Source organism: Tupaia chinensis, unplaced genomic scaffold (assembly GCF_000334495.1).
Source record: "Tupaia chinensis unplaced genomic scaffold, TupChi_1.0 Scaffold000199_1, whole genome shotgun sequence".
NCBI classification, from domain to species: Eukaryota; Metazoa; Chordata; class Mammalia; order Scandentia; family Tupaiidae; genus Tupaia; species Tupaia belangeri.
In genome coordinates this window covers 3,171,702-3,186,771 of record NW_006159674.1, presented here as the reverse complement: position 1 = coordinate 3,186,771, position 15,070 = coordinate 3,171,702, and the positions used below count along the sequence as shown (strand labels likewise).

Below are 15,070 nucleotides of genomic sequence, written 5' to 3'. Positions count from 1 at the left end.
GGAAAGAAATACACCAGTAAACACTAGGTCACTGCTAGCTTGCCAGGTGCAGTAGTCACAGTAGCTTTTGTATTACATTTTATGGTCTATGGAATTAGAAAGAGAAAATCTTATTTAGAGCAAATTTTGAGGGCTAAGAGCCTGAGTTCGATTCTTAAGTCTAATCTCAATTTATAATTATTCTTTTAAGAATTTTATTTTTCTAGAAAGTTAAAATATTTTATAGTGGTTCTGAAGTCAATAAAATGAGTCTATTCAAACAAAAAGTATAATAAGAAAATAAATTTTTAACCAGTAAACTAGAAAACACTTTTTAAAAAGTGTTTGTTTAATTTTATTTATCATCATTACTTTTTTATCATTTTTAATTTGCTGCAGCACATGCACTCACCAGAGAGAAAGATACTAGGTTCAGGACACGAATCATGGTCAGACATATGACAGCCCAGCACCTTAACCACCATGCCACCTGCTGGACCCTAGGAAACATTTTTAAAAGATTAGCCTGAAAACTCATTCATTCACTCACTTCATTTATTCATTCACTCTGTAATTTTTATTAAGCAACTTTTTATAGAAGTAGAACGGAGTTACTACTCTGAGAGATTCAATTATCCCTGAAATTGGCCATGTCTTCAGAGATAGACTAGTGTTAAAGAAAAAAATTGGGGGGGGCCAGCAAGTGGCATAGTGTTTGGGGCACAGGACTCCCACATGGTCAACTAGGGTTCAAGTCCCAGATCTGCCAGCTTGAAACACACCAGGCACATGTGCATGCATGCCCAAAATCCCAAGAGAAGAAGAGACTGCCATAGAGCAAGGTGAGGGTCAGTGGACAGAAAATTACTAATTTCCTATCAGAGGCCAGGAGGACACTAGCTGAACCAACTTGACAGGGTTAATTGTTGAAGATGGCCCAGAGTGATACAATATAGAAGGTGAAGGGTAAGGAATTTGACCAGATATCAAGGGGGGGGGGGAGATTCTCACTAACCTGACCCAGCTGGGTTCTTCCTAAAACAAGTAAGCAAAGACTGACAACAAAGAAGCACCAAAGTCATGGCCTAGTTGAGAAGAGAATTCAGAGGAGCTTGACAAAGTTAGGTCAATGAAAAGAGTCCTCACTAGTTAAAATGACAATGCATGCCCACAAATAACTAAAATTCCAGGTAGAAAGTAGCAGGTTCCCCTAAAAGAAGTACAGGAGTAGGACAGGAGTCCTAACACCAGAAAGAGTTTCATTTAGTTTATCGAGAAAGGTTTCAAATAAATGCTTTACTGTTAAGCAGTGAAAATTTGAAAGCGGACAGGGAACTCTCAAGGACATGAGATAGGCAAATCAGGAACACCTGAAAATGATAGCCCCTTAGGAGGTGCTGTCAAGGTTTTACCAACTGAAGTAGAAGTAAAGAAACAAGAAAAGCCAAACTGAACCAAGTATACAAGAACTGATTTTAGAAGACTTTGAATGCTAACTGAACGAATTTAGACTGAGGAGTGCATGCAGTTACTGAAGATCTTTTTAAACAGTATCACAGTCAGAACTGTGCTTCAGTATAGTGAGTGATGAACAACACCATCCTCAAAGCCAAAGAAATTAGTTCAAAATTTAAATGTGTGTGCATGTGTGTGTGTGTTTTACCAAAACACAGACGTGAAATAAAGTCAGTGCCTGCTGATTTTCCTCTTTGTTGTTGTCACTTCTTTGTCACTAAGTGGCAGATATTTTTTAGTCTCACTGTGAATCAGCTGGTCTTGCCTCTGCCTTCATAAAAACTATTATGCTAATTAAAGATCTTACCCAGACCCTTTGCTGTAGTTTCCACTGACCTGGGCCTGTCCCAGCGGCTAGGCCAGTACTGGCTGTGCAGCAAGGCAGTCGTGACATCTTGTACAACTTCCTGATGAGGCATCTCTCCAGCTGAGATTTTGGCTATCTGAGGAGCCATATACCTTGAAAAGTGCCAGAGCAGATGAGTAGACGAGACAAAGAAGACAGATGCTTGCTTGCTTCTAGTGTTAAAAAATACTACATGTTAAACTACATGTGCTTCAGGTAGCTCTTTACAGCTCAAATAGAACTGACGAGTTTTACCTTGGGGAACTAGCAGGCTTTCTCATCAAGCAAGGTGATTCATGAACAATGGCTAGAAAAAAGACACTTCACACTCTTCCTCAGATGAAAAATGTCACCTTTTCTACTGATGCTTTAGATTCTACATGTTTTCAATAAATGAATAACAGAGGTGAGATGAATCAGCTCTAAGCTGTATCTAAAGGAAAGTTAAACATTTTTAGCAGAGAAACTTTGTCTAACTAACCCCTCCTAAGACATCTCTTGACTGTCTTGCATGGACAGCACTAATAATATCTAGTCTGCTTCTGAATTTAGCCTGTGCAGCCCTGGGTGGGTCATTTCACCTCTTTGAACCCTAGGGTCTTCAGTTATAAAATTAAAACTATGGGGCAAACAGGTGGCATGGTGGTTAAGCCATATAGTTGACCATGGTTCAAGTCATAAACCTGGCAACTTGCTTTCTCACTTTCTCTCTCTCTCTGGTCAAATCAAAAAAATAAAATAATGATAATGAACAAAAATAAAGGAATTATTTTAAAAAATAAGTAAAATGAAAACTATACCCTTTTTTATGTGTCTTGATTGCCAACGGGCACATGTGCTCATCAGAGAGAGGAAGAAAGAAAATACCTCCAATGGGGCATAATCATGCTGCAGTCATTTTTCCTCCATTTCTCCACCCACCTAGTGTGTTTTTCAAGCTTCCAGGACTCAAACCACAGTCAGTCATGTGGAATCCAGCTACCTATACACAGCACTTAACCACTGGGCTAAAGGGCTGGCCTAAAAATCTACCTTTTGTGTAGGGGTAAATATGAAGATTAAATGAGATAATGTCTTAGATTTCCTTCAAAATAACACAAGAAATGAGAAAAGGTTAGGATATAGGTGAGTCATGATTGACCATTAGGCAGCAGTTCTTGGAGCTGAATTAAGTCCCTAAAGGTTCATTATAGCATTCAAGTTACTTTAATCTAAAACGTTTTAATTTTCCATAATTAAAACTTTTTTAAAAGATGAAACCAGCAAATAGTTGTATGTTTCTAAGATGGAATAGTATACCTCAAAGAGTTGAAGAGTTAATCATTGAGATAGATTTTATTCTTAGGCAGCTAAATGCTTATTATTCAGCATGTTCCATTTTGTAGTTCCCCAAAGGGTAGATGAATTGAGCTAAATTTGTTTTTTCTGTGAGACCATAGTTTGAAAATGTCTGCACTTATTCTGTCATCTGTTACTTCTTACTGTCTACTGAAGAGAAACCAAAGAGTCAATCTTGACTTTTTAATTCATAAGAAAGAATCACTGGGACCAGCAGATGGTGTAATGGTTGCATCACTGGATTCCCATGTAGTTGACCATGGTTCAAGTCCTGTACTCAGTGGCTTTAAATTCACACCGTGTGTGTGTGTGAGTGCACGCGCGTGTGCATGAGTGTGTGTACGTGCACGCGTGCACCCAAAATCCCAAAAGAAGAATGGAGGAGAAGGGATTGTGGCATGACCATTCCCCCTGGGGGGTGATTTCTCACTTTCTATCTCTCTGGTGAGTGCATATGCCCTGTAGCAAAAAACAAACAAAAACTCTCTAAAAAAAGAAAAAGAAATAATCATTATACTGCAGTCTGTGTGATTTTTTTTTTTTTTTGATGGTAGAAGGTAGATGTGATTATTGTGTAATTTTTTTCCTTCATATGTTCCAGGTTTTACATTACTAGGAAGACATTTGGACCACATAGCATTTTTTTATCTGTTCTCTGACTTTATTTTGTAAGCAACATGCTATTTCCACTCGAAAGGCCACTTTACTTTGGTTTATAAAAGCAAATGTCTTAAATCGACATAAAAGGCAGAATATTTAAACATGCTCAAAGAATTTTCAAATCAGGTCATGTACTATTTGCAATTCAAATTTCATTTTTAAAGAACTTTAATACTGTGGAGATTTGATTAGTAGTTTAGAAATAGGTTGTACCTTATTGCTTATACATTCAAATAGGCTTACTTTCGAGATTTGTTTATACAGTCTAGAACGTGATTTAAATATACTGAACCAAACTTTTGGGAGCATGCGTGCACATGTGCCTGGCATGTCTCAAGCCACCAGGTCCAGGATTTGAACCATGGTCAATCATGTGGGATCCAACTTTCAACACATAGCACTCAAGTGCTTTGCTATGGGTCAGGCCACTGAATCAAATTTTGATACATTTTTAAATGCAGTTATATTTAAAGTAGATATTAAGTATCAGTCCCATCTTCAGGTTGGGGAACACATAAGCCATAGTGTGTGTGAAAATGTCTCTAAGTGTTTGGGACCAGTTAGTTATAACTGAATTTTTTCTCTACTGTCTCAGCTTCTTCTAACTGTCTTTTCTCAACTATCCTTTAATGCCTAGTTCTTATTCTCTAGTACTAAAGAAAGGTCCAACTCTCTCTTACCCATGTGACCCAAGGGTACAAAGACCTCTACAAGGGAGGGGCCAAAAGTGAGAATTCGAATATCATGTCATCTAGAGGACTGCATGACTAATGATTAATACATTCTTATGCATGTCAGATGATTTTAAATCCATTGCTGCCAACAAAAATGAAGGACCAAATTAAGTTGTCCTATGACAAATCATTGAAAAGAGCCTCTGGTGAAAATCATTAAGAGTTTTGTTTTGTTTTTAATTTTTGCTATTGGGTGTGTGTTCCCACGGGAAATAGACGAGGGTGGGGAGAGTGAGAAGGCCCCACCTCCATCCCTAGGGCACCTCAATCCCTCTCCCCCATTCTCCTTTCAGGATGTGGGCATGTATGCACAGGTGCCCCATGTGTTTTTCAAGCTTCGGGTCCCAGGACTCAAATCACACAGTTGGCCTTGTAGGCTCTAGCTACCTTAACCAGCATGACACCTCCTGGCCCAGATTGAGAGATTTTTGACCTGGAATTCAGAAGTTCAGAGAGTTATAGTGACACTGCTATAACAAAAATGTATCTACTTTATGTAAACTAGGTCTCCCATCACTTATATCTATAAAAACAATACCTAGTGATAGAATTAATGCTGAACCATGTCTCATTCTAGCAATAAGTAAAATTGATCAGCAAATACATGAACTCATGAAAAAAAATACAACCCATTAAAAGGATTTTTTTTTTAATAGAGAATTTTGCTATAGAGTGTGTGCACTCGCCAGAGACAGAAAGCGAGAAATTATCTCCCAGGGGGATGGCCATGCTGTAATCCCTTCTCCTCCATCCTCCTCTTGGGATTTTGGGCATGCACATACATGTGCTCTGCAACTCCGGGACTCAAACCATAGTTGACTCTGTAGGAGTCCAGCAACATAACAATTACGCCATCTGCTGGCCCCAAAAGGAATTTTTAATCAATTCTTGTTCTTGTTTATTGATCACAAATATTTTTAGATATTGTTGCTGTTTTAGGCAGTTATTTGGAATAATTACAATGATAATTCTAATTGAGAGATTTATTTTTGATATATAGAGACTTGAATTCCCAGGTAATCTTTAAGTCCTTCTTACATTTAAATTTATATAATTTCATGGCCGAGAAATACGATGTGGTAATCAAGAAAAAGCCACTCAAGCATAAAATTACATTGCGTTAAGATAAAATTGTGTGGGGAAAGTGGAATAGAAAGAGAAATGCAAAAAGAAAAAGAACCAATGACATGCCTATTGCCAATTCCTATTTTAAAAGTTCATTTGTGTGTTCCTTTAAATGGTGGGTCTCAAATGACCTAGGCTATTTAGATCCCACTGGAGAGTGGAACAGCTTTATATTTAAATGTTAGTATTCTAATAGATGGGGAAATGACATACTTTGCAACTTAAGAAAAAAATTAGTTTGCGAACTTAAAATATGGAATTATTTCATGAGGTATATGAGCTGACGTTTGATGCCCTCTAGTCCACAGCATGTTAGATGCCATGGCAACCAAATCTTAAAGAAATACACTGCAGTTACAGAATGTACCACCAAATCTAATAGAAGACGTTGCCTTTATTCAACAGGACGGCCTGACGCCGCTGCACTGTGGAGCAAGGAGCGGCCATGAGCAGGTGGTGGAGATGCTGCTTGATCGAGCTGCCCCCATTCTTTCCAAAACTAAGGTAATTTCAGGTTTCTGGACATTAGCTGGTATTGAGCTTTGGGTCTCTGCTGGTCTCTAACCCATTCTTCTGAATCCCATAGACAGTGACACAATTTATTTTATTATTTTTATTATTATTGTTTATTTTTATTTATTCATTCATTTACTTTTAATTTGAGTAGAGAGAGAGAGAGAGAAAGAGAGTTACCAGATCCAGGGTCTTGAACTGTGGTTGGCCATGTGGGAGTGTCCAGGCCCCTTAACCACCACGCCACCTGCTGGTCCCGACAATGACACAGTTTCAATTTAGCAGACTAGCTATGTTCTCAGATCTTTAGAGAACCTCAAAATGATGTGGGTTTAGGAAGCCCTTATGTGGTAAGCATTATACCAGAGAGTCATTTGTGGGTGGAGTTTGTTTTGTTTCAGGAGCACCTCACTTTTTGATTTTACTCTATGAAATTTTCATAAATCTTAAGTGATTGCTTGTTAGGTTAAGAAAGATTGAAATTTCTACACTTCCAAAAGTCTGGGTGCTGTTTTTTTCTCCAATCCCTCAGTTTATTTCTGAAGACTTCACAGATGTTAAAGAGCCCAAGGATTTAGCGGATAAAAAGACTGGAAGATTTGGAAAGGTGCACCTTGATTGGGCCTTTGGAAAAGCTGACATATCTGAAAGAAATATGAGGTCATCAGGAAAGTCATGAGACATTTTTACATAGAAAACATGAAACTACATCAGGACTTTTCGGATGACCCAATACCTCCTGATTGCCTAAAAGCAATTGGTGTTTTACTAAGTGTCCTTTAGGTATTTTTGTTTGTTGTTAATGGGAAAACCATTTGATACAGTTTGAAACGGGAAATACTTGAGATTAAATTTTGAGACATACAAATGACTTGATAGTCACTACTATTTTTATTAATCAAATCAGTGATTTATAATATTTTAAGCTTTATAAAGAGCCTTAATTTCTAAACATGATCAAAGCAACAAGTGCACATGCTATTCCTGACTGGACACTGGTTGGTGTTCCCTCATTGGCTCTGAAAGACTAGATAGGGTTGGTGTGGTCTGAACAATTCCATTCCTCACTTGAAATGCAGGGTTTAGAGCGGTGAGCCATCAGAGGTATTATCCAATGGAATTAAGCAGCCACAGCTTTTTCGTTTTATGCAATGATATCTTGGTCTGTCAAATGCGCCTCATGTTTTCCATTCCCTTCGTTCTTCTCCTTTATCTGGCCCACATCTCTTCTCTCCACCTCTTCTGCTATCTTCTGAGTCGCACCATCTCTCGCTGAAATACAGGACTTCCTCTCGTTCTGCATTTGTCCAGTTTCTACTTTGCAATGGGAGTGGTCAGATAAACTGTCAATCAAATCATGTCAACCTCCTGCTTAAACATTCTCCAACTAGGGGGCGGCAGGAGATATGGTGGTTAAGGCTCTGGGCTGCCATATGGATGACCACAGTTCAAGTCCCAGATCTGGTAGTTTGAAAACTTGAGAATTATGCCAGGCATATTTGCATGCATGCCCAAAATCCCAAGAGAAAAACAGAGAAGGGATTGCAGTGTGGCCATCCCCCTGTGGTATGATTTGTCACTTTCCCTCTCTCTGTCTTTCTCTGGTAAGTGCATGGACACCATAGCAAAAAAACAAACAAGCAAAAACTCCTCCATTTAATTCCATTGTTCGCCTTAAAATCTATTTTTATTTTTATTTTTACCAAAGCAATATTGGCACAGTTAAAAATCTAATTGCATTGGGACCAGCAGTTGGCGTAATGGCTATGTTGCTGGGCTCCCATGTAGTTGACCGCAGTTTGAGTCCTGGACCAGGTGGCTTAAAACTCACGCCTGGCGGGGGTGCATGCATGCCTAAAATCCTGAGAGGAGAATGTAGGAGAAGGGATTGCAGCGTGGCCATACCCCCTGGGGAGTGATTTCTCTCTTTTTGTTTCTCTGTCTCTCTGTCTTTCTGGCAAGCGCACATGCCCTATAAAAAAAGCCTCTCAAAAAAAAAAAAATCTAATTGTATCATCTTTTTTCTTCTGTTTATCTCATTATTGATAAGGGTTTTTCTTTCATGCTTTTCATTTTCAAGAACATTTTCTTATTTTCTGATAAGTTCTTAAAGTATCTTGTTCTTGTTTTGTGGGTGCAATATTTTCTATTACCTCTTTGAGAACAGTAAGAAAACTTATATAATTTAATTTCTTTCTGCCTCTCCTATGTCCCTAATTCCTCAGATTTTCTTGTTTCTCTTTGTTTGGGCTCTATCTTTCATATTGAGAAATCCCACAAGTGTCTGTACTGACTGAAAATGTCAGACACGAACATTTGAGTGGAAGTCTGTGAGTGTAGACAAGGCTGATGATACAGTACTTTTTTCAATGGGAGAAATCTAGTTTGTTTTTTGTTGTTGTTTGTTTGTTTTTTAGTTTTTTTCTATAGAGTATGTGCAATTGCCAGAGAAAGAGAGACAGAGCGAGGAAAAGTGAGAAATTGCCCTCAATGGGGATGGCCATGTCGTAATCCCTTATCCTCTATTTTCCTCTCAGGATTTTAGGCATACATACATATGTGCACAGTGTGAGGGACAGTTTAGTTTTTTTTTTTTTTTTTTTTTAAGAATTATTTAATTTGTTTGTTTTAATTTGACCAGAGAGGGACAGAGTGAGAGACAGAGAGAGAGGGAAAGTAAGAAAGCAAGCCACCAAGTTCAGGACTCAAACTGTGCTCAGCCATGTGGGAGTCCAGTGTCCTTAACCACCACGCCACCTATTGACCTATAGGCCTTTTCGTTTTTTGAGAGGCAAATCCTCTAACCTTGTGTAGGACACACTTGTATGAATAGGTTCTGAATAAAGGAACAGGGACTCTCAGTATTCCTGCCTTCTATGCATACTTTATATGTATTTTCGCTTATTGTGATTATAGGTATAATCACAATAATCATTCGTTTACGTAGTGACTACCACATATGAGGCTGTAATTTAATTCATTTAATCTTTACAATAACTCTGAGATTATATCAGAGTTATTGCTATTATATCCATTTCATAGAAGGGGAAACTGAAATCCAGATAATAAGCTAACCCTCTCAAGACAGCTCAGTGAGTGGCAGAACAAGAATTGAACTCAGTCTAGCTCTAGAGACCGTATCCCTGTACTGTCCTTTTCTCGCGATCATCTATTGTCAGTCCGGATCTCACCCCTACTCTCCTGTCAGCCAAGGCCTCCAAGTCTGAATCTCGCTGGTTTATCTTCACCAGAGACTAAACACCTTGTTTCCTACCAATTAGAAGGTGGCAGTCACCTTTCTTTGCTGGGATGGGAAGGGCCCAAAGACCTGGTAACTTCATGCAAAGGCTTTGAACCAATCTTGTTCTCAACCCCAAGTCCCATTCTTATCTTCCAAGGTACTACTATATTTCCATATCCCTTGCCCCCTGAGATTTGAGAGGTCAATAAGCTTGTCTTTCTGATACCTAGCGATGTGCTGGAGGCAGATTGTATGGGCTCACCAGAGCCAGCAGTGTGCGTCTCTGCCCCAATCCCACAGTCAGTGACAACCCATGAGCGCTCGAAGTTAGTCACGGTGGGGTCTTTACCCCCTGGGGCTTAGCAAATGGTATGCATTGGAGATTTTCTTTTTAGAAGAGTTGGTGGTTAAACATTTGTCAGCACAATGCTGTTGTACCCCTCTGCAGACATCTAGGCTGTAACCTTCTCACTTGTGCCAGGTGAGTTACTTCCTAAACCCTCTGCTCACATTCCAAGATGTACAGACGTCACTCATCTGTTTTTGTTTCCTTTCATTGTGTATGAGTGCGTGTGCCCTCGTGGAGTTTACCTTTTAAATTCTGACTGCTATTTAGTGGAGTTTGGGGAAAGAAGGGACAAACACGGGCTACATCTCTCATGTTTAACCAGAAGTTTCCGCCCATTCTGACCATCTCTGCCTTGGCCTCCTTTTATCTCCTGGAATATACATGTTCTCACTTCCTGTTCCCTCAGGTGGAGCTCTCAGTGCATCCTAGATCTCTGTGGTCTCCACATATTCTTCAACTCAAATAGCTTCTTCTCAGACCAGCCTTTTCTGAACATCCGCCCTCTCACACTCACCACCCCCTAACTCCATGCGATTTGACCATATTTTATTTCCTTTACAGCTTTAAACACCATCTTGAAATGACCTCTTGGTTTACTTGTTTGCTTTCTGGCTCTCTTCGGTGGAATGAAAGCCAAATTTTTCCTTGTTCAGTGTAGTACCCCAGTCAGATTAGTGCCCAGCACATAGTAGACCTTCAATAAATATTAGTTGAATAAATATTAAGTGACTAAATGTATTACTAGCTTTAAGGCTGTCTGTCCAGTTATTCAAGACTTCATCTTACTGAACTAAGAAAGTCCTTCACACTAGATCTGTACTTTTAGGTACCAAATGTCATCAAGCCTCTTTCCATTGGCCAGATGATCTTTTCTTTTCTTTCTTACTTACTGCCAGAGGGTGCAGGCACTCACCAGAGAGAGAGAGAGAGAGACCGTCCCCAATGGGACATCATAATAACATATTCTTTTTCCCTCCATTTCTTCATCCCATCAGGATCCTGGCCGCACATGCATGCACGCACACCCAACATATTTTTAAGCTTCCGAGGTTCGGATTCAAACCACAATGGGCGAGGTGATATCCAGCTCCCTATGGACAGGGCTTACCTGTTACACTATGGGATTGGCCCAAATTATCTTGTTTTTTGTTTTTTTTTTTTTACTTTTCCCACGACTTAGGAGTTTTCCATTTAAACACCATTTTGCGTATTGTTAGAGAGTTTCCTTCTGTTAGGAACAGCAGATGACACAATGGTTATATCACAGGACTCCCACGTAGTCGACTACAGTTTGAGTCCCAGACCTGGTGGTTTAAAACTTACACTGGGTGCATATGTGTGCATGCCCAAAATCTCGAGAGCAGAATGAAGGAGAAGGCCATTGCAGCTTGGCCATTCCCTCAGGGGATGATTTCTCCTTTCTATTTCTCTGTCTCTCTGGCATGCACACGCACCCTATAGGAAAAAAAATCTATCTACAAAAAGAGACAGAGAGAGAGCGAGAAAAGTTCTTTCTATCATGGAAACTTCCTTCCATTTTTACTCTCCAAGTCATGTATTCTTTCAGATTCTGTTTCTTTGTTTCTGTTTTCCTCAAAGACAGTATCAAAACAAAGCAAAGGAATGCTTTGGCAGACACAAACCCATGCATATGCTCGCTGGTGGCAATATCTCAAACGGGAGACGTTACCTTAGTTTCCACTTTGGTTTAAAGTGTTTGAGGAGAATTGTTCACGCAGAAATGCCCTGATTGACTGACGGTGTGGGGAGGTCTTTAAATTTACATGAATGTTGATGGAGCTCCTTCTGTATACGCAGGACTCTTCTGCTGTGTGATATGGGGAAAATAACAAACGCTCTGCCTTCAAGGACTGCAAATAGTTGAAGCTCTGTTATGTGTCAGTTGAGTAAATAATGTCCCGAGAGTGACTAAAAGAGGGCTTATGTTACTTTTTCTTATCTTGTCCATAAATAAATTAGGTAGAATTTACTTAACCCAGAGGATCAGAAACACCTGGTTCATTGATACATATTCTATGTCATTATTTTCAAAATTCATCGACTTTTTGAAAACTGAATTTGCTGTCAAGTTGCTTTTTTTCCCAAAATAAGTTATATTTGTGTTACAATAAATAATAGAGCCTCTCTTAATAATTAGGGATTTCTGGGGCCAGCAGGTAGCATGGTGGTTAAGGTGCTGGAATTCCCACATGGCCGGCCATGGTTTGAGTCCCGGACCTGGTGGCTTGCTTTCTCACTCTCCCTCTCTCTCTCTGTCTTTCTCTGGCAAAACTCATGTGAAAAATAATATTAACAATATTAATAATAAATAAATAATTCTTTTAAAAAAATAATTAGGGATTTCTCAGTCTCCCCCACCTTGTCTCCCTTATTTAAAGAAAACGTGTTCGAGAAGAATGACACCGAATACTGTTTTGCCTTCATTAGGGGACATATACTGAATGCTGAATGTCATTCTAATCTTTTTTTTTTTCAAGATCTTATTTGCATTTGCCCATATTCCATTTTTTCTCTCCCTATGTTTAAATGAAGTTTCAACTTATGGCAGCTGCCCATGACTACAATGTGTATTGAATCCATTTCACTTTTTCATGGCAAGGCTAAGTTGAGAATTGTTCAAAGCCTTGTCTTTCCCCCTCACAGACACGTGGGGGCGCCAGATTTACAGAAAAGGGAAAAGTTTCACTGTGGAATGAAACACGTTGCACTGATAATTTTTTAAATAGAATCAATATAGTATTCAATATAAAAAATTAGTAATTTGTAAGGACAAAATAAATAGCAGTCTAATGTATACCAATAATGTATACCAATCTGTTCTTGCCTGTATTTTTTCCTTCCAGTTTTAAATATTAAGATTATTCAATAGTAACACAGAAGATTTAGAGTAACTCATACCACTTTGAACTCAGGAAAAGAAATTATCCTTGACAATTTGTCATGGATATAAGAAGGAAGAGAAGAGGATCAATTTTACAATGAAACTGTAGTTCCAAACACTTATTAAAATCTTTTAAGATTCTTCTTGGTGGAAAACTCGGGATTGTATCTGTTCACATTTGCGTTTTATTTTGTATGTGGCACATTCGTGTTTACAAGGTAGAACAATCAACTCTGATTTTCTTTTGTCTTCCAGAACGGACTGTCTCCATTGCACATGGCCACACAAGGGGATCATTTAAACTGCGTCCAACTTCTCCTCCAGCATAACGTGCCCGTGGACGACGTCACTAATGACTATCTGACGGCCCTACACGTGGCTGCCCACTGCGGCCACTATAAAGTCGCCAAGGTTCTCTTGGATAAGAAAGCTAACCCCAACGCCAAAGCCCTGGTGAGTGGCTTAGCTAACCAGTCCAGATTAAGTTGTCTTGCTCATCTCATGCTATCTCTGCATGTGAAGGGATTACTTGAGATCAAAATGAAGGATACTAGTTAAATAAAGTGTACTACTTGTCAATCTTTTTCAACCATCCTTTTGGAAATATCTACACAACTTTCTGTTTCTGACATGAATAAGGTTGATGGAGGCAAATCAAGAACTTGATGGTCACACTAGTGCTTGCTTTATGTAAATGAAAACCCAAACTATAAAATTATAAAAAGATTAACATGGTCAACCTCAACCTATTATAGGTGGCATTGTGATTCTAAGAGTTAAAAGTTTTTTTCTAAGCTCAGGACCAGCAGATGACATAATAGTTACATCGCTGAACTTCCACATAATCGACCTTGGTTCAAGTCCCAGACCCGGTGGCTTAAAACACACCAGGCGCATGTGTATGCATGCCCAAAATCCTGAGAGGAGAATGGAGGAGGAGGGATTACAGCATGACCATGCCCCCAGGGGGATTTCTTGCTTTCTGTCTCTCTGTCCAGCAAGCACACATGCCCTATAGCAAAAGTCTTTCTTAAAAAAAAAAAAAGTTTTTTTCTGAACTCTAAAACTATGAGGCAAACGGGAAAGGTCTAATAATTTGTGATCTAATATTCTAAATTATGTTAACTTAGTTAATAAAATTGCAGGTCCTCTTTTTCCTTTTGCCAATAAAAATTGTGGTCTCAGGGCCAGCAGCTGACATGGTGGTTAAAGGGCTGGATTCCCACATGGATTACTGCAGTTCGAGTCCCAGACCTGGCAGCTTAAAAATCATGCACATGTGTGTGTGCACGAGCACACACAGGAACCCAAAATCCCAGGAGGAGAAAAGAGGAGAAGGGATGTGGCATGGTCAGCTCTCCTGAGGGGGTGGTGATTTCTCACTCCTTCGTCTTTGTCTGTCTTTAGTAAACACATGTACCCTGTGGCAAAGCCTTAAAAAAAAGTGTATTCTCATCTGTCCTTCAACTCTTAATGGTGCTATAATTTGCTTTTTCTCTGCAAGATGGTGTTTGTTGTCTTTGGAAAAATAAATGATCCCAATTTAGTAAGCTATTTAAATTTAGTTCAGAATTAGTACCCATGTTTAGGTAAAAAATAAGTCACCACATTTTAGGAAAAACATGTGGGTTAACTAGGAATTTTGAGGTAGGCTTTCATCCAATCAGCTCTTTCAGGAAGGGTCTTATTCCTTTACACGTGGTATCGTTGTCTTGAATGGATCCCTGCTGCTTCTGGTACTGTATGGGCGCTGAAATTTGGAGTGGGCCAGACCCCAGACAGCTTCGTTGCTTCTGTGATTGTGAAGATTTTACTCGAGTGGGATGTCAGAAATTGTTGATCTGCCCCGTAGAGCAAATGTGTCTTTGACTTCTGACAAGGGAGGAAAAGAAATGAACAGTCATAAATGATTTTTCCATATAAGAAAAAAGTCTTAAAATAGGGTGTGGGCTCTCGTTCCCATTTTCACAACATGTGGAGATTGTGACCAGTCATCCTGGGATGGACCATGGCCAGGAAAATGGTCTCAGGAACATCCTTGGACACACCTCCAAAAACTTTGATCTAGGCCTTTCCTGTAGACGATGGTATTTTGGAGAGCTCTTGAACGGCTGCTGAAATACATGTCGTCGTCTCGGTTATCAGGCAGCATCATTTGCTAGGTAGTTTGTTAAAAAGCAGGTTTTTTTTTTTTTTTAATTAGGGTAAGTATTAAATTAAATAATATTGGGTTGTTTAAATTTCTGCTGCTTTGGAGAAAGCATGTACTTGAATCTGAAAGCTGGAGAAAAAAATGAAAATATTTTAGCCCTGCTCTTGTAGTCATCTTTTTTTTTTTTTTTTTTTTTTAATGGAACTTTGTGCCTAA

The 15,070-nt window shown here is 39.2% G+C and overlaps 1 protein-coding gene across 1 annotated transcript in view; it reads left to right on the top strand.

Moving 5' to 3' along the window:
- Positions 1 to 15,070, top strand: part of ANK3 (ankyrin 3) — a 743,189-nt gene that overhangs the window by 547,712 nt on the left and 180,407 nt on the right. Inside the window, exons 10-11 of the mRNA XM_027771266.1 lie at positions 6,103 to 6,201; positions 12,958 to 13,155. Of these exons, the coding sequence (XP_027627067.1) occupies positions 6,103 to 6,201; positions 12,958 to 13,155 (297 nt within the window). The remainder of the gene's footprint in view (positions 1 to 6,102; positions 6,202 to 12,957; positions 13,156 to 15,070) is intronic.